Genomic DNA, 20,993 nt, shown 5'->3' on the forward strand with positions numbered 1-20,993 from the left:
ACTGAGATTGTAAAATTAGTATTGTAATAAATATTTTGCAGATGAAAATTATAGGTGTAATATAAATCAATTAGTTGTGTGCTACTTTGCAGCGCGGGAGCGGCGCCACCACAAATTAATAAATTATATGACGAAATTACGTACATCATGTACCTATAATGTTTATGGCTGTACCTCTACTAGGGAGCGCAAATAATGCGCATTGAAAGTTGCGCCACTGGGGAGCATATTCTGTAGCGGCGCCACTTAGTACATAGAGATAGAAATGATATTAGCTATTTTTTTCTTATGTAAATTGATGTACTACTGCTGTTTGCTACGTACGTACTGAAAATAATCATTAAAATCATTAATTAGTGATTTTATTTACTTTCATTGATTCCGCGTTCATTGAGCTTCAGGATGACGGGTGGACCTGAGCGAATTTCAACGAAATACATATTTATAAACATATTGTACCTTCTGTGTATGTACCTCAGTGTACTTTTAACAGAACCCAGTGTTCCTCTCCCTAAAACGCTCTAAACAAAGCTAAAGCGTTCTTATAAATTTCGGAGGAACACCGAAATAAACCAGTTTTTACCGGTATTTTATAAACCGGTTCCGAGCCTTGATTGTACCTTCAGTGTACCTCTGTAAACTTTAATAGAAATCAGTTTATCTATCCCTAAAACAAGCTAGGCTCAAAAGAAGGTCCACCCGCTAACCAGACTTCAGGTTGGTGGGTGCACCTATGAAATCTTGCATTATTTCTAGCAAAATGTATGTAGTTATATTACTTATATTTTACCTTCAATAAAAACCAGTATAACTCTCCCTAAAACAACATATTTAAAAAATAAGGTCCAACGATGGACGAAACTTAATTTTGGAAGAGGAATTTTTTATTAAAGGTACACTAGAGGTACAGTATAACTACATACATTTTGCGTGATATAAAGTAAGATTTAATAGGTCCAGGCGAGTTTTAACGGAATATTTATAAACATATTGTACCTCTAGTGTTCCTCAGTGTACCTTAAATAAAAATAGCTGCATCTCTTCCCAAAATATGTTACGCCCAATATTAGGTTCACCTTGGTGGAACTTATTTTTAAAATATCTGACTTTAGGGAGCATTACACTGGTTTTTATTGAAGGTACACTAGAGGTATAACCACATACATTTTTGTGAAATAAAGCAAATTAAATAAGTCCACCCGCCATCCTGACGTCAGAATGGCGGGTGGACCTTTTTTGTTAGATATCTCGTTTTAGGGAGAGGTACACTGGTTTCTGCTAAAGGTACACAGAAGGTACAATATGTTTAGAAATATTTCGTTGAAATTCGCTCAGGTTCACCAGCCATCCTGACGCTCACGGAACGCGGAATTAATGGAAATAAATAAAATCACTAATGAATATTTTGAATACATACGTAATAAACAGCAGTAGTACATCAATTTCCATAAGAAAACAATAGCTGATTACATTTCTATCTATGTATACTAAGTGGCGCCGCTACAGAGTATGCTCCCCAGCGGCGCCACTTTCAATGCGCATTATTTCGCTCCCTAGTAGAGGTACAGCCATAAACATTATAGGCACATGATGTACGTTTTAGGTACATCATTCCATCATATAATTCATTAATTTTCATCGTGGTGGCGCCTCTGCAGAGTAGCACACAATTAGTTGGTCTAGAAACGTTTTATTTCCCTAAACATAATAAAACGGAACTCAATGATATAGAAGTGCGAATAGAATGTAAATAAATTGGTAAAATTTTCGAAATATACTCGTATGCGCCACATAAATGCCTGCATATACATTTTTGACGCTTGTCGAGAATCTGCAAATTATTACATTCGTTTAAATTATTCTAAACGTTTAGCTTCTCGCCTATCATTTCTTAAGTTCACCTTTACAATGCCCCAGTACCTACTTACCACTCATATTGAATTACTAAGGTCCACTGTCTGACCAGCATAGTGCGGCACTTGCCAAATCAGGCCAAAACAAAGCAGGGATAGTCTTTCTGAATTCGCTACCAATATGTTACTTTTGCAAATTGAACGCACTTTTTAGGAAACTGGAATAAATTGGCTATCAGGCAAGAACTTTCTTCCCGAATGTATCTGTGTTTATGGATTTCTCCTCACCGGGTACATGTTGTCCTAATATGACAGCAGTGTAATGTTGAGGTCTTGTTAAATTACTTTATTCATATTTTTCGTACATTTTGTCATCCATTAAAATGCAATGAGATTAATCTTTTCATTTCTCATGCTTTGAGGCTCATTGTTGTTCTATGAAGTGTACAGAAAAGTCTGTATCGCCAGAGGAGTGTCTTTTCAAAAGGACTTATTTCCATTTCTCTTCATTTTTTAACTATCAATGCTAGTCTGCTAATATTATAACATAAAATTACGCATTTGCATTAAGATTAAAGTTCTAAAAAGTCCCTTCTTGTTCTCTAAAAAGAGGTTCAAATATCGAAGTTCGGATCAAAAGGGCTTATTTCTTCCTTATACATACACAGTGTTCCTTGGCTGATATTGTTATTGCACTTTGATTATCGTCTAGCCCAGTAACTACGAAACAATAAATATTAAACATGTTTATTTCATATTAAGGTTTATTTTAACCATTAATATCATTAAGAATTGCCACTTTGAAATTTACATACTACTTCATGTATAATAATTAAATTAATTAATAACTTATACTCGAATGAATATTAGTAGTGAATTTTAATTTCTGAGTAAAAAGTTATCGATTTCGAAAAAGTATTCAATGAAATGTGCAAATCTAAAAAGTGAATATCTCACAAGGCCACAAGAAAACGGCTTAATTCCTGAAGGCATCAAAAGTGCTTAGTTCTGAAATTGTATAGTAGCTTAAATTATTATTTAGATTGATAAAAAAACGTATGCAGTGCCATAGCATTTATGTCAACTTACTTTAGTACAATATCGAAAATAAAATAATAATTACGAAATGAAAACCGTGGATTTATGTTTTTCTCGATTTCCTGAAAAAAGTTTATAGTGGAAATAATTAAGCCCTTTTGAAAAGACACTCCTCACTAGAGCATTTTAGTTTCAAAGTATGATTTTTTGGGATAATCAATTGAAGTTTTGGTTTAAATGGATTTGTTATACAATTTCCATTCTAATATTTAACTTCTCATTCCATTAACAACAATAATTTTGCCTAAATTGTTAATTGAAAGTACCCTCTAGAAATACTATAAAAGTTAATACTTTGTCATGTTTTTTTTATAAACATGTGCACTTTACTATCGGGTGAAAAGCATAATTTCAGCCTCGGACTATTCGAGCGCCTAACTACCTCTACTAAAATGAGTGCCTTTTATCCCTTGGTTAATAATCTACTATTAGTAAAATCCTGTACAGGTAGCCGCGATTGCTGCTCTGCAATTCTTTTGGCCATTTTATGCTTTTTATAGGATATTTTAAACTGTTCCTACGCTAACGTCTACTTTCTGGAATTTCGCCGATAAGATATTTTTAGAACTAACTTCTGGGCTGTGATTTTGTAAACTCTTCAATTCTTTGATGCTCTCCAAATGTTTAAAATAGGTATTTTGATTTGCGTTTGACTTACAGTTTAGCAGTGAATACTTGCCTGTGCATCATAATTGCACAGCTAACATGCAAAGGTCTAGATTAATTCGAAGCATTGGGAAAAGTATTTGACTGCTGGAGAACAAATATGTAGCAATTGATGAATAAGAGCTTGTTGCGAACTTTCGCCAATTGTTTTTAAATTAGCAGATTAAAAGAGGTGTATAAGTGTCCACTCAGTAAATTGAACAGGCCTTATTGGAGCTTGGTTGATTGTGACCTTTAAAAATACTAAACTTTTTATTGTACCACCTATTCGAATTATAGGTATTTACTTTTTCATGGGTAACGGTCCAACGAAAGTTTCGGTTTCGGCCGAAACTAGAACCAAAATCGGCAATAAAACATGTTTCGGTCGGACACTAAAAAAAGCAACACGAATTATTAATTGAAGGAATTATGCAATGATTTGAAATTCTTTACATATCACAAAACAATTATGGTGCTCCGGACGTTTGGGAGGCGTGCGCATGCAAATGTAAGGGGTACGGTCACGTCTGAAAATATCGATACGAAAAAAGTGCCAAAAATATGTATACACGACTTTATTGCCCATATATTAAGGTAGTGTATACATATTTTTGGCATATTTTTCGTACTGATATTTTCAGACGTGACTGTACATTACACTGTGCGGATTCTGCCCTTGCCTGTGTCATGGGATGGGACGCACGCAGAGGCAGCACTCCCGCCTGGGTGTAAGGACTATTGAGAGATGGAATCTAAAATGTACTAGCTAGGCTATAGGGTGAGAGCGATGGACTAAGTACTAGGCTGTGGGATATAAAACCGGACGACTGCCGGCGCGCCGTCGCCGCCGGGTTTTTTTGCCACGCCGCCGCCGCCGATAAATGATCGGCGTGACCTTGAGCGTTGTTAATTAGCTATTCCAACTTGGTATTTGGATTACAATTTAGTTTTTTGTATTAATATGTTACAGTTGTTAAATACATCAATTATTAACTAAATGAAGCTAGTTGTACAAAGTATTTGACAATTAAAATTACTGATCAATCCTCAGTATTCAGCGTCAAGACAGATGAGGGAGCGATATATGAAGTTGGGTTTTTCTCTGTTAATTATGAATTCACATTCAACTATTAATTAGAATTTTTATGCCCTCACCTCACATACTAAGAGAGAATGTTTAGTCATGAAAGGATTACAATTAATTAGGCAAAGAAAACACAGGGCTCATGTACCATGGGATCTCAAGGTGCAACAGAAAAGGAAAACTAACTAGCGCGCGATTAATGACGCGACATTTTCTTGTCACACGGTGCTATGTTTACAGTCACCTGGGCCTTTCAATTAACCAAACATGCATTTTTGTGGTAGTTATAAGCCCTTTCTATAGTCGGCCATCTAACAACAACGGTAATATGACTCGGTACAGTCAGCGTCAAATACTTGGTAGCAGTCAAAGTGGCCAAATAGTTCGGTACACCATACTAAATATATGGTGTACCGAACTATTTGGCTACTTTGGTTGCTACAAAGTATTTGACGCTGACTGTACAAAAGTCCTTGTCAAAGTCAAAGTCAATATATTCTTTATTCAAATAGGCCTAGCAACAAGCACTTTTAAATCGTCAAATTTTACACAATATCATCTCATATCATCTTAATCCAAATATCAGAGCAATTTATTGATGCAGTTATTATTGTTCTCAAAAAACATTGAATTATTATAGATGATGGCAAACTTAAACACCAAAACTGTGCTACTATTTTCACCTGGTTGACGGGAATAACAAAAAGAAATACATAGAAATGGCTTAAGATCAACCATGCTAAGACCACAGAAATGGTAGTAAACAGAGCAAACATAATCCCAGTTATCAACGCACTCGGCGATTACAAAAAAACGAGCTATTTTGTAAATCTTGGGTTGTTAACCAGTACCGGTTGTGGCACCTCCGAGATACGCCGCAGAGCTGGCATGGTTAAGAGTGCTATGGCTAACCTCGACAAGATCTGGAAGAACAGCCCTAGCCAAGGTGTCCAGGCGCGGATACAAGATTTGGCTTAGGGGGGGGGGCCATTTTGAGAAAATCATATATTTTTGGTAAAAAATAAAATTTACTCAATTTAGTAATGTGAGAGCCAGGGTTTTAGGGGGGGGCCATTGCCCCTATGCCCCCCCCCCCCTTGTATCCGCGCCTGAAGGTGTCAATCGCTATCGTTACGACAATCTCTGTATCATTCTTCCAGATTAGTTTGACAATGACAATCGGGTTTCGATCGCTACGGAGCGTAAGTGATTGGCATGTTAGCTACGCGGCCAGAGGTATTCGACGTGCAACTAAAGTGCAGTTGGTATGAGCTCTCGTCGCAATATTCCAGTATGGTGTCGAAATGTGGAGTCTCAAAAGTTTTACGTGGCAAAGGTTGACGCTATTGAAGATTGCTGCTCATAACTTGGACAGCAAGAAGACCAAACCCCTCCCGGCTCTCCATGGACGAGCCCTTAGCTTAGAGCATATTAAGCGGTTTTCAACGCATGATGTGAAGAAACATGCATTTAGGCCGAATTAATGGCAAACGTGCTCGGGGTGGAGCATGTGTGAGATGGTCGAACGTTATGAAGATGTCGCCTGGCGGCAGTCTGCACCGGTCAGTCCACACGGCTTATGACCGCACGAAATGGAGACAAATTACATGTGGTCGCGATCCTCAGCAAAGAGAAAATGGTGCTTGTACGATAAGAAAACCATTAAAGGGCAGCTATAGCAGTTCAGTATGTCTAGTAAATTTCAAAGATATTTGGAGTTCTATTTTGTTAAACTACCTCATTTTTAATACGATAAGACATGGAAATCGTGAGAAAATGGAGAGTTACAGTTAGGATCGAAGGTCATTGGGACCAGGTTGAGGTAACTTAATGCAAGCCAATTACAAGGGAAATCAAGTTATTATACCTATCCTATATTAATTTACAAATCCTAATTTACTCACAGCCTATTCAAAACTATACGTATTTCACTTATAGCAATCTGGATTGATCAGATTTTCAAGAAAAACAACAAATAGATGATTTTTCTTTAGAAACCTGTAAATCAAGGTCACGCCGAAAACACGCCGCCGCCGCCGCCGCCGATTTTTTGGCAAACGCGGCCGCCGATCATTTTTAAATCGGCGCACACGTCTACTCTGCTTTAAGACTCGACTCAGTTTTTCAGACTCTTATAATTAAGACGAAACTCGAGTCCTTTTCGACTTATTAGAGTCCCGAGTCGTTTGTAGAGACTTGAGTCCTTTTCGGAGACTTGTAATTTTTTTACAAATAACTTCGAAGTGCGTTGTCTTTATGTAAAATTCATGGATGTATATAAAATAAATCATACAATAACGCCTATTTCCTTTACTGTAGTTTAGGTAAAACCTATAAAATTTGTTGACCGAGTCTTTATTCGGAGACTCGAGTCCTTTTGATTTGCGCTTTAAAAAGACTCAATAAAGGACTCGATTCGGGACTTAAAAGACTCAGAAGTTTTTTAAGCTCTGAGTCTCGTAAAAACGAGTCGAGTTCATCAATTTAGACTCAAAAGACTTGAGTTCCTACCAACACTATATAAACGGGCATGTCGCCGTCCCGGGGAGTTACTCAGAATACTCAGGCATATTATTGGCATTATTGTCGGTTGTTCTCATCTTGCCAACGTCGAGTACATCCTAGTGTCCGACCGGACATGTTTTTTTGCCAAAACCGAAATCGAAGGTTCGGCTTTGGCTCTAGTTTCGACCGAAACCGAAACTTGTGAACGTGTTGAAATCGTTGAAAAAATGTCAAAACCGCTTTTGGGTCATTATTTGATTTGGTGTAAATTGGCAGTTCCAAGGTAAAAAAAAATATTTTATGTATTTGTTTGACCATTATGGAATGTCTAAGATGCAAGGATTTTGAAAAACGTTTTGGTACCTTTCTGTGAAATTTTATCTACGAAGATATGGACCTCACAATTTTGAAGTGTCATGGTGATGACATTTTATGTGCTTGGTATGACGTTAGTACATGGTAATGACAAATTATCATATTTACCATATAAATAATTATATATATTTTCTCACTTTAAGTGAGATATAAAAAGATCTAAAAAAGTAAAGCCCAGGCATACGATTCCTATCGAAGTCTCGTTAAGCAAAGCGCAGCGCCATCTGTTGTATACTGCGTTAGTTATATTAATTAATATAAATATCAGTACCTGGGCGACCGAGCTTTGCTCGGTTATAACTATTTATTGTAATATGGTGGTCTATAGGTGATAATCTTAACTACATTTTTTTACTAAATTAAACTTGTCTAAAACAATAAAAAATTATATATAAACTAGAACATTAAAAAAAAAACAAAAGTTAATTCACCGGGCGAGATTCGAACTCGTAACACTCGTTTAGCAGTCCGCGTCTTAACCCGCTGGACCAGACGGACAGTGGCCGGTAACACGAAATTAGCGACCATATTCTGCGTCGAAAGAAAAACGCATGAAAACTCGAAAACACGCGTTTTCCCAAACATAAGACTAATCTAGATAGATTGTATACCCCCAAAAACTCCCATATACCAAATTTCATCGAAATCGTTAGAGCCGTTTCCGAGATCACAGAAATATATATACAAGAATTGCTCGTTTAAAGGTATAAGATATATTTCAGTCGTATTGTATAGCGTGGGGACTATAGCCCGAGCCCTCTCGCACATGAGAGGAGGCCTGTGCCCAGCAGTGGGACGTATATAGGCTAAATTATTATTATTGTTATTGTATAATCGTTTAAAGGTATAAGATTATAATAGATTTTGCCGTGCTAGTTTATTAACTTCACTTAAGCGCCAATTACATCCCCATTTCCCGAAATCGCATATCAGGCCCGAAATTACACCCGAGTTTTCGTTTCACGGAATATCAGCACATCGTTAGCAATATTTGAAATGTAAAAAATACTTTGTCTATATTTACCATGTTCAATGTTTGATATTTTTGTATATGTATAATTTTTTTTTACATATCAAATATTGTAAAAGGTGAAGGTGCCGATATTTGGTGAAACGGAAAAATACTCTTTCTCGGGCCCGAAATGGGGTCTGATATCAGGCCTGATAAAGTGTGAATGTAATTGTCACTTCAAGAATATAAAGGCGACGGTATCGATGAGAAAATTTTCAGATTCTGTCAACACACAAGCGCACTTCACGCACACTACTTACATTTTACTGGGACAGGTCAATGACCCATCATGTTTTTTTTAAAGATAGCACTTTTAGTTTAATAGTATTAACCACTGGCCTTCTTCGAGGAAATGAAACTGTAAAAGCGTTCCATTGAAAGAAGAAAGAGAAACAATACATTTAGTCTTTCTTTCCTTGACTGCACACGTCACACATGACGTATTTTAATGTAAATAATCTAATTCATTTGATTGTTGACTGTTTTCTACTTAATATTGCTTTGTTGAAATTATTATTTATTTATATTATTTTTAATAACTATGGGAAATGCCCAATATGAAGAGGAGGCAACATTTCAAAGTATAGTGACTAGGTCAAGTGGGGGGTACCTATCATTTGAAAGAGCTGAAATTGACCATTACAAAATATTTTCTTTATTATTTTTTAGTAGTGAAAAAAAAAATTTATGAAGAAAAATGTGACACAAATACCTCCCCCCCCCCCCCCCCCTTATCTCCGAAGTTTAGCGAAGAAAATATTTTTTTTATATAATATTAACATTACTATAAATTTTACAGGAAAAATATAATCAGACCTCTATATCATGATAACTTTTAATTAATTCACAAAAAAACAAATCAAAATTTAATTCGCAATTTAACCAACTTTACCTGTGTTTATAAGACTTGAAATTTCTATGAGATTACATTAAAGACACTTTTTTTTTCAAATAAAAGAACAATTTTTGAAATCGGTTCACATGATAGAGAATTATCGTAAAAAACCAACATACGTCCATTACATAGCGCAAATTAGTTAGAGAATTTGCCGATAGTACACAATTATAAATAATTAGTATAGGCACTTCTGATCAACAGTTTTACGCATTTATTATACCTACATTCCATTTGGTCTTGACATCGAAAGTGCAAAAAAAGTCTAGTAACAAGTTCAAACTTCTTAAAACAATTTTTTAGTCCAAATGAATAAAAAGGGTCTAGCAGGCTAAGCTAATAAGAGTGGCCCCCGCGAGGGATTTGGTTATACGTAAACCACGACTAGGGAATGCAAAAACCGGTTTTTTCTTCGGTTTTAACAAAAAAAACCGAAACCGTTTAAAACCGGTTTCGGTTTTTAGAATCAACAATTCTTAAATTCATCGCCATGGAATAAAGAAAAGATTGTTTCACGTGTAAAAACGAATGCTAGTATAGTATATACACGATTTTATCACGAAATTAAAGAGAGAATATCTGACTATTTTATTGTATTGTATGGGAATTGTCAAATGACTTAATGTTATTTGTAACTAGGAATAGGAACAAACCAATATTATTAAATTATTTTTTCGGTTTGTTGTTTAGACATTGTCATTTGTCATTTTTTCTTAAATATATGACAATATCAATTTATAATTTAATGTTATTTGTCTTAAATCAAATGGCCCAATCCGAAATCTTGCTCTAAATTTTTCGCTGTCTTCTAGTATGTTAGAAACTGATGGTGTTAGCTTAAACTGGGCAAACACAGGTAGTCAAGTAATTCCATTCTTTAGGGTTTGAACTACCCTTTCCTATGAGAGCGAAAGAGACAAAAAAGGTTGTCGGTAAGTCGTTATCACCGAACCAACAAAGACTAAAGCTGCCATTGATATAATTGATTACGTGGAATTTTTCTACAGCGCATCGCATAATAAAATTATAAATAAGACCTTTTATACCCATTTTTATTAAAAAGTACTACTATACAATTCGTACACCAGCACGGATGTCCTGCCACTGACAATACTTTAAATTATTTAAATCTTTCGTATTTTTGTATTTTGTGCCGTAAAAATTAATTAAGCGGTACAAATGATCAAACTAACACAACATCACATTATTTGATTTGATGTCGATTCAACCGGTTTAGGACCGATTTATACCCTTATAATGAATAAAACATGCAACTTAGGTAAATAAATAAAAAAACAAATAAAACCGAAACCGGTTTTTCAAATTCTAAAAACCCGGTTTTGGGTTTCCGTCAAAAAACCGGTTTTAACCGGTTTTTTTCGGTTTCGGTTAAAACCGGTTTGCATTCCCTAACCACGACCTAATGTGTCAACCAATGCTCTTCCTCTGGTGTGACCACTACAGACTGACCTAAGACGGGCTCTACTTATTTGCTACTATAATACAGTAAAGATAACGTTATACCTATTTACATACTCATTTGCCACTACTACTCTATTGATATGATATAGTGAATATCCGTTCCTTTATTTAATTTTTTTGACATCACGCACCATGATATTTGAAAATGTTTTTAAATGTATACGTAGTTGACAATTATGGCTTGTCATGTAATTTTTTGGTAGTTGTGTCTCCGCGATAAGTAGCAAAAAAATGAAGTGAAAAAAAAATAGTTTTTTTTTTCATCTAAGTTTAAGGACATGAAGGTCTGTAAAAATATACATTATTAAGGGGCTGTCAACACCCAATATCCTTTAAATTGATGTTACTTAAACAGTTTTTTAAGAAAGACTATTTGTTTTAGTCAAGTAAGAAAAATATATGTTCATATTAATTATATTTCAAAGACCGTGGTTGTACTCGATACATGATTGAACGAAATCGGCTCGATAGAAAATAATTGCAAAGATTGGTCTTAAAATCACAATTAAACGGTTCTATGTCTTTATTGTTTTAACTTATGGGTCTGCAATTAAAATCACAATTTCAAAACATTTATATCTAAACCGCTAATGAGTAAAATATTACACTAATAATCCACTTTTTTTTAATTATATAATTTTCTTATTATTCCCTTGCCCAGGCCCAGTAACATGCGACAGTGCTTTCTCATTTACTCCGATACAAATAGACAGTGTGCGCGCTTTAGGTATTGACAGCCTCTTAACCCCATTCTATCCTCCTCAATTCTGAATTTATTTGATTTCACTCGCATGCTTGGTTTAGCTAAAAAAAAAGTTTAAAAAAAAGCTGCCAAGTGCGAGTCGGACTCGCCCATGAAGGGTTCCGTACCATTTATGACGTATTAAAAAAAACTACTTACTAGATCTCGTTCAAACCAATTTTCGGTGGAAGTTAGCATGGTAATGTAAATCATATATTTTTTTTAGATTTTTCATTCTGTTATTTTAGAAGTTACAAGGGGTGGGGGGGGACACAGTTTTTCACTTTGGAAGTGTCTCTCGCGCAAACTATTCAGTTTAGAAAAAAATGATATTAGGAATCTAAATATGATTTTTGAAGACCTGTCCATAGATACCCCACACTTATGGGTTAGATGAACTTTTTTTTTTAAATTTTATGTATTTAAAAAAAAACTACTTACTAGATTTCGTTCAAACCAATTTTCGGTGGAAGTTTGCATGGTAATGTATATTATATATTATTTTTAGATTTTTCATTCTGTTATTTTGGAAGTTACAGGGGGGGGGGGGGGGGCACACATTTTTTCACTTTGGAAGTGTCTCTCGCGCAAACTATTCTGTTTAGAAAAAAATGATATTAGGAACCTAAATATCATTTTTGAAGACCTATCCATAGATAGTCCACACGTATGGGTTTGATGAAAAAATATTTTTTTTTAAATTTGATGACATTTAAAAAAAATAATACTTACTAGATCTCGTTCAAACCAATTTTCGGTGGAAGTTTGCATGGCAATGTATATCATATATTTTTTTTAGATTTTTCATTCTGTCATTTTAGAAGTTACGGGGGGGGGGGGGGGACACATACATTTTACCACTTTGGAAGTGTCTCTCGCGCAAACTATTCAGTTTAGAAAAAAATGATATTAGAAACCTCAATAACATTCTTAAAGACCTATCCATAGATACCCCACACGTATGGGTTTGATGAAAAAAGTTTTTTTGAGTTTCAGTTCTAAGTATGGGGAACCCCCAAAATTTATCGTTTTATTTCTATTTTTGTGTAAACATCTTAATGCGGTTCATAGAATACATCTACTTACCAAGTTTGAACAGTGTAGCTCTTATAGTTTCGGAAAAAAGTGGCTGTGACATAATCGGACAGACAGACGGGCATGACGAATCTATAAGGGTTCTGTTTTTTGCCATTTGGCTACGGAACCCTAATTACCTTGATTTTTTGACATTGGTGTGAATATATCTGAAACAAAAGAAGATCGAAGGCTGATATTAAGCATACAGTGTTCTTAGGTCCTGCCATTACTCCACCTAAAAGTATAACCAAATCCCTCGTGGGGGGCACTCTTATTAGCTTAGCCTGCTAGACCCTTTGGAATTTGTCCACCCATTTGTATGTGTTTGTCATTTCTACGTGTCTCGAAAACATGCCCTCGTTCAACAGCTAATTCTCCATCTAAACAAACAAAGTTAGTGTTGTAATAGTTGCCACTTGTGTAAGATCCGAAATGTCACGATAAACTTTCAATCTCGACGGCGCGGCGAACAGCCGGTATGCGCCAAACCGGTTGGAGCTGGCCACCAAATCGCTTGCAAATTATTATAGGTAGATACCTACTTTGCGTCTCAACTTTGCATATAAAAAACCAATCGGTAAACTATTGAGGCATTTTTATTGCGTAACTAGCGACCAGCCCCGATTGTTTGTGTAACCCGTGCGAAGGGTTACACAAACAAGTTATACACCGAAACCTTCCTCAAGAATCAATATATTGATAGGTGACAACAGCATGAAAAACCGTTCAGTACTTTTGGAGTTTATCGCGAACATACATACACACAGACAGAAGCGGCGGGGGACTTTGTTTTATACTTAGTTGGGTCATAAGTTCTATCAAAAAGGTTTTGACTGATAAAAAAGCTATAGGTTAAGATCCCTTATTATTCATATATGGGTTGAAAGCTTATTTAATGTTGAATTACTTAAATTATAATTAAACTTAATTTTCTGTCTCAGTTTTGCACAATTCTATGTAATATTCAGAAAAATGTTATAAAAAACATGCAAAAAAATAGGCGACTTGTTCGAGGTGATTTTGATCCCTAGTTATTTATTTGTCTTGTTTACATGATCGAATCTTAGATTAAATTAAAGCTGGATCTTTTATCTTTCTTAAAATATATAATTCATGTGTATTGGTATTGCCAACCTGCAACTGTACGTGTTTTTCCAAACGTACTCGTAGGAAGGCAGTCAAAAATTTGCGTATCTTACTTGTCGGAAAACTAATAAATAAATATACGTTTGTACAGTCAAGGTATTAAATATCGACACGTACAAAGTGCCAAAAATATGTACACACGACCTTATTGCCTATACATTAAAGTAGTGTATACATTTTTTGGCACTTTGTCTGTGTCGATATTTAATTCCTTGACTGTACCTATTTTATTCATGTGACACTGATTTTTAACCGACTTCAAGATTTCAAAAGGAGGAGGTTATCAATTCGGTTATATGATTTTTTTGTTTGTTTTTTTTTTTAAATGTTTGTTGCTTCATAACTCCGTCATTTCTGAACCGAGCTTGAAAATTTTTTTTTAATTGTATTTGTATATATACAGATTGGTTCCGTTTTTGTCAAAACTCAGTTCTGATGATGGGATCTATGAGGAATCGAGGGAACTCTTCAAATATTAAGGGCATACATATAGTGATTTTTGTATTTTCATCAACAAATCAAGCATTTACATTTAAAAGAGTGACATTTGATGCAGTGGAACTGCTGATGATGATTAGAATGGAACTCTTCAACGACGTATGTTCACGTTTGGCGATTTGTCCTCTTCGCTGTGTTTGTTAAGCAAATTAGATTTTCAAGACAATTTTTTTTCAATTTCGAGTTCTCACGACAGAGTTCATGAGGAATCGAGGTAACTCCTCAAATATTAAAGGCATGTATATTGTGATCTTAGTATTCAACATCAAGCATATGAAAAAAATCATATGAAACATTTCACAATGATGTCACTCACATACTTTTTTATATTTCTATCCTATTTATTATATAGAACTTATGTTTAATAATAACTGCTTTTTATGTTCTTCTAATAATTATCTGGTGCTTCGAATACTTACCCTATTGCGACTATCTTACCAGTCAACCATAGGGCAAATCTGAAATATGTCAAGGTGGGTGCAGTGACAAAAAAAATACATTTTACGTCCTTTTCTATATAATAAGGCGTAGGTAGCTGTCTTTTTAATTTCATTGTATGAAACCCAAAATCAACAATCATCTTTCTTTCACCCGGGCTCCCGCGATGAATTCAGTTTTATTTTTCTTAAAAGTTATAACTCTTTTTGGTAAAGTATAATTTTTCACAATTCAGCCGCGTATTTGCGTCTAACGTCAATCCCAAATTAAACAAGTAATAATTTAAGACCCGATCTAAATTTTAAACTAATTATAATACGTTTTGATCAGTATAAAACAAGCTTTCAATTCATGGCAAACTTTTTATTAAAAGCTTTGTATTACATTTTATCAGTCAAAACCTTTGTGACAGAACTTATGACCCAACCAAGTAAGGTGTAGTGATTGATTATACATTACCTATACCTAGTAAGAGTAGTTACCTATTTAACTACTATGAATACTATTGCATACCTACGACAATTTAGGTTCGTTTCCCTTATAGGCCTAGCAATAAGAAGGTATAGCCCCCGAAAAATTTAACCTTCAAACCCCCCCTCTCTTCCCCGGCTGAAGGGCTACGGCCGGGGACTTTTGATATATTCACCTCCTAACTAGTTCAAACAAAGTTACGGAATCAAAAATCGTGTTCCAAGCATTTCCCCCTATACCTTCTTATTGCTAGGCCTATAAGGGAAACGAACCTAAATTGTCGTATCGTATGTCGTCTGATTACCCTGAAAATAAATTCTGCCATCTCTCTCTCTCGCAGACGCGTGCTCATATTTCGCATTGCACACCACCGGCGAACCAGGAAGCGGGAACTAGACCGCAAACTGTCCAAAGCAGCAGGTGCAAACGTCACAAACGTAGTCTGCAAGGTTAACTACTTATACAGAGCCTTTCCTTTTCTTCCATTATTTATAATTTATATTGTATTTAAACAAGTATTGGCATACAGCTTGGCATAAGTTAGCTAACATAAGTAGTAGGAACCTAGGAACGTAGTATTTGTACCTTATAGTGCTCCCACATTGCATGATAGTATCGATAGTGTTTTATTATATTGTCCCTGTCACACAATATTATATAGCATTTTTTAACAGCCAATGTGGGAGCACCATTAGTTATCTTAGTGAGCAATACGACTAAGGTAAGCGCAAGGACGATTGTTGAAATTGATTATGAACCTCCATTTTTAGAAAAAGAGCGATTCTCCCCAGGTATAAACTAAAACACATCCTTATTGCAATCCGAAATGCAGTTAAAACTGTTTTAGAGTCAGACCAAGCTAAGTTGGCAGCGATTTTGATAACCCAGCCTGTGAGTGTTGAGTAAAAATCATAATTTTCATAGAAGTTTGACGTTTAAAATAACTCACTGTCTGGGCTGTCAATATCGCTGCCAACTTGGTGTGACTCGAGTAAATAGGTACTAGTCGTAGGCCGTTAAAATGAATATCTATAAGCATATTATAAATATTCCTAGCGCTACCTCCAGAACATATCGCGACGCGATGTTGACGTAAGACTTGTTGCACACAAGTTGAAAGAACATCACGGCGATTCCGCAGTCTAGTTCGCGCCAAGTTAGGGCCATCCCACACACTGTCGTCTTTTGCACAGCGACGTCAGTTTCCATAGCGCTGACTAGACGACGACGCTGTGGCCCTAAAGAATCAGCTAATCGAATTTTACTATGAGTTAGCTACGACGGAAGCATAGTTATGTGCTGTAGCGATTTATCCATTTTGTTTTGATGTCCATTATGGGGGGCCCATCACTGGTTCCACGTCCAATACCGGGGCTCCACTACTGGTGCTTTGTTGTCCATGAGTTTCATGACTGAAAAAAAACATAGTTTTAATTTGTTAATTATGTGGAAACTAATTGCAGAATGTTTGATAAACACGCCTTAAACAAAAAACGGGCAGGACGTTCAATTGCTCATGGAAAAGCAGACGCGCCCTTAATAATGCGCATGTTACTTTCACCTTCGCGTCCGTTTTTCTAAGGCAGCTGTGCCACCCCGACCCCCGACGATTATCAATTTGAAACGATTGTTTTTCTGGGCGTGTGTTTGTTTACTCCTAGGTAAAGCTTTTGAAGCTCAGAGTGAACAGTAAATTCAATTTCAAGCTTCAGTTTCAATTCAATTCAGTTATTTACCTACCTATAGGTTATATAGATTACAGTGGTAGAAGAGCCGGCTGCAAAATTTCGCTCCATCGCACCGACTTGATAACGCGATGAAATGCACAATGGTTTCCCATAAAAGTGATGCTGAAGTCCGAATTTGATAGTCTGTCACGGCGCAAGTTGCCGAAAATATAAAAAAGGCCACAGCTGCCTGAACCTGCCTACGCCCATGATTTCACTTCATATTTACAGGAGTGAATCGTGAAAAATATCTCGAACGAATTTGTAAAACGTAGTTTGTCACAACAGAGCATCATCACCGGCATGCTTTGGTTTAAAGAAGTTACTAAAGATATATCAGAAGTAATTACTGAAATGAATGGAAAACTACATGAAGTCTATTGTGTAGCATACCTAGACATTAACTACTATTATTCGTATTCTAGAAATAAATTCAATCCAATTCAATGCATTTAAGTATTTGTCGAAAAGCAGGACAGTGTTACAAACAGGTGTTACATACATATAATTAAGTGCTCCACTTTTGGCCATAGTATGAATTATGAAGCATACAAATATTTAACGTGAGTGGCGGTGTAGCTCATGCGATTCAAATTAATTGTCATCATCAAAATAATAAATGTCAATTAATTACATACACCTGCTTATCAATTAATGTCAAAATTCTATTTGTTAAATGCCAATTAAGGCCTATATTTAAATTATATTATTTAGATAATACATTACAAATAGTACATGCATCAAAAAAGTTCGCTGTCAATGTCATTTAGATAAAATGAATAACAATAATGCATTAAATTAAACCGATGCATTCTATGTGTATAAAGAACTGCACTCTTATATTAGATAGCATTCAAAAATAATACTGTAAGTACTTCAGTTTTCGTACATATTTCACGTGACTAAGTGATTATTGTGTTGTACATGAATTATCGGGATATTATTAATAATAATAAACTATATTAAATAAAAACATTGTTATGGTAAATATTTATTACCGATTCTTTTATGCCATATTATAATAAACGAAAAAGAAAATTGCCTTGACATATTTAATTTATTTTCAATCTTACCTTATTTTTAGGGTTCCGTAGCCAAATGGCAAAAAACGGAACCCTTATAGATTCGTCATGTCCGTCTGTCTGTCCGATTATGTCACAGCCACTTTTTTCCGAAACTATAAGAGCTATACTGTTCAAACTTGGTAAGTAGATGTATTCTATGAACCGCATTAAGATGTTTACACAAAAATGGAAAAAAAACAATAAATTTTGGGGGTTCCCCATACTTAGAAATGAAACTCAAAAAATCTTTTTTCATCAGACCCATACGTGTGGGGTATCTAGAGATAGGTCTTCAAAAATGATATTTAGGTTTCTAATATCATATTTTTCTAAACTGAATAGTTTGCGCGAGAGACACTTCCAAAGTGAAAAAAAGTGTGTCCCCCCCCCCCTGTAACTTCTAAAATGAAAAATCTAAAAAAAATATATGATATACATTACCATGCATACTTCCAACGAAAATTGGTTTGAACCAGATCTAGTAAGTAGTTTTTTTAATACGTCATAAATGGTACGGAACCCTTCATGGGCTAGTCCGACTCGCACTTGGCCGCTTTTTTTATCTTTGGCGGCTGGCAGAGGGCTAAAAGTAGTACTTAATTTTAAATGTTTTGGCAGTATTATGATCTAAGTATTTTCTTGCAGCTTTTGATTCCTATTACATTATTAATTTTTAATTTTTATTTTTTCCATACAACAACCAGCCCACCCTAATGCATAATATATATCAAATATTGTTGTTCATTTGCATGTACAACAATATTGTTTCTAGACACCTATGATTATGACTTCCCACTGTCGTCACTCCTACAATCCCCTAGACACCTTGGATTATAGGTTTAAGTTCGTTTGTTATACCATGTTGCTATGTTGCTTTGAGCTTTGTAGACTGGTTGCCAGATTGTTCACCCTCATTCACACCACCAAATCACATTGATAAAGATAATTATTGACGGTCCAATTGGTTTATGCAAGCATAAAGATACGTATACTCTCTCTTTACATTTGAATTTATTAACCACCAAACACCAAAATACGTCAATGTGTATGTATATGTGTCGGTGCGATATTGATAATATATAGTGAAGTGGGTAAAATTAATTGATTTTTAGCCAAAAAATATATAGGTTTTATTTCATAGCTGATTTTATTGTTGTCTAATATAAAACACTTTAACCGAAAGATTGTAGAAAACAAATAATATCTTAAAATGGACTCAAACCAAATAAATAAAAACATTAAGACTGATCCAAGAAATTAGAAGACTGATTAAAGAAATCATAAGTCTATTTGTGTTTATTTTTATTATATTTGTCTATTTTTTTATTATATTTGTACATAATTTGTGTCGCATTAACCCCGTTTTATGACAAAAATATGTTATAATAATATCTTTTAAAATATTCATCACGATTTTGTTGTATATATTAATGCTATATGCACTGTATAACGGTTTATTTATATTTAACTATCCAATAAACAGTTTATTAACAAAATCATACGCGGATCGAGGAACCGGCCAGAACCGGGAATCCCGGTACTGGTACCGCTCGAAACCGGCCGGTACTGCAGGCGCTACATAGAATAGAGCAAGAGCTCCAAACGTCCTGCAGTGCCGTTCTCTCGACTATTATTGGGCTCAAATCAAAAGTTTATTAAAAGAGGAAAATGAAAAAGCCAAAAAACATTAACAATTCCAGCACGCAGACGGAGACGGGCTGATGCAGGCAAATATAAATAACCGGCCAAGAGCATGTCGGGCCACGCTCAGTGTAGGGTTCCGTAGTTACTCTTCCGTCACAATAAGCTAAACTGGAGCTTAAAGTATAGTAAATTGTTAACCAAGGGATGAAACGGTACCTTTCACCCGAGTTAAACAAATTGGCAAATTTGCATAATCAGTACCTAATTAAAGTAAGTCTTTTTTACTATGAAGGGAAAACTTTTTGCGATAACTCAAAAACAGCTAAACTGATCATGTCCGCTATAGTTTTCATTTAATGTCTTTCTTAAGCTCTACTTCCGCGATTTTTTTCATATTTTTTGGACCTATGGTTCAAAAGTTAGAGGGGGGGACACATTTTTTTTTTCTTTCGGAGCGATTATCTCCAAATATATTAACTTTATCAAAAAATGTTTCTTGAAAACCCATATTAGTTTTGAAAGACCTTTCCAACGATACCCCACACTCTAGGGTTGAAGCGAAAAAAAAATTTCACCCCACTTTACGAGGTACCCTAAAAAATATTAAATTTTTAGATTTTATTGTACGACTTTGTCGGTTTTATTGATTTATATATCCATGCCAAATTTCACCTTTCTAGCACTAACGACCACGGAGCAAAGCCTCGGACAGACAGACGGACATGGCGAAACTATAAGGGTTCCTAGTTGACTACGGAACCCTAAAAAACTGACAAACATCTAAATTAAAAGTCGCTTTTTATTGTAGTTATTCTAAAAACCTTAGTTTGACTAGTTTGTTCGCATCGCATCAGTTTTTTTAGGTACACTGTCATAGTAGCACTTCGTTTTCAATAAAGTTTTTATCGTATTGCGGAATCTGTTTATCGGTAAAGTTTGTATCGATTCTGGTAGTTTGTTAAAAAAACAACAACAAGTAACATCTATTAAGTTGTAAGCGACCATATAGGCTACGGTATTGGCTTACTATCGTGATGGCCTTATGTTTTTTGTCCATTATATTAAAATAGATGTATGTAACTATGTAATAACAGCATTAACAGCAATTAATCAATTATACCATTGGATAGTCACCGGACCAAATACCTATAATACAATTTTGTAACTTATAACATTAAAAGTAGGAATTTTGCAACTCATAAAACACTTATTATATATAGTATTAGCTATTAAA

General features: G+C 35.1%; 1 protein-coding gene across 4 annotated transcripts in view; it reads left to right on the forward strand.

Moving 5' to 3' along the window:
- Window positions 1-20,993, forward strand: part of LOC133520588 (TAR DNA-binding protein 43-like) — a 33,556-nt gene that overhangs the window by 4,168 nt on the left and 8,395 nt on the right. For 2 of the 4 annotated variants that reach the window (XR_009799779.1, XM_061855103.1), the window contains exon 3: window positions 15,665-16,443. The exons of the other annotated variants lie outside the window; for them this stretch is intronic. Coding sequence is in view for 1 of the 2 variants with exons in the window: in XM_061855103.1 (XP_061711087.1) it covers window positions 15,665-15,720 (56 nt within the window). In the remaining variant the exon portion in view is untranslated. Of the gene's footprint in view, window positions 1-15,664; window positions 16,444-20,993 lie in introns of those variants that run through there. 4 annotated transcript variants of the gene reach the window in all.

This window comes from Cydia pomonella, chromosome 1 (assembly GCF_033807575.1).
Source record: "Cydia pomonella isolate Wapato2018A chromosome 1, ilCydPomo1, whole genome shotgun sequence".
Taxonomy (NCBI): domain Eukaryota; kingdom Metazoa; phylum Arthropoda; class Insecta; order Lepidoptera; family Tortricidae; genus Cydia; species Cydia pomonella.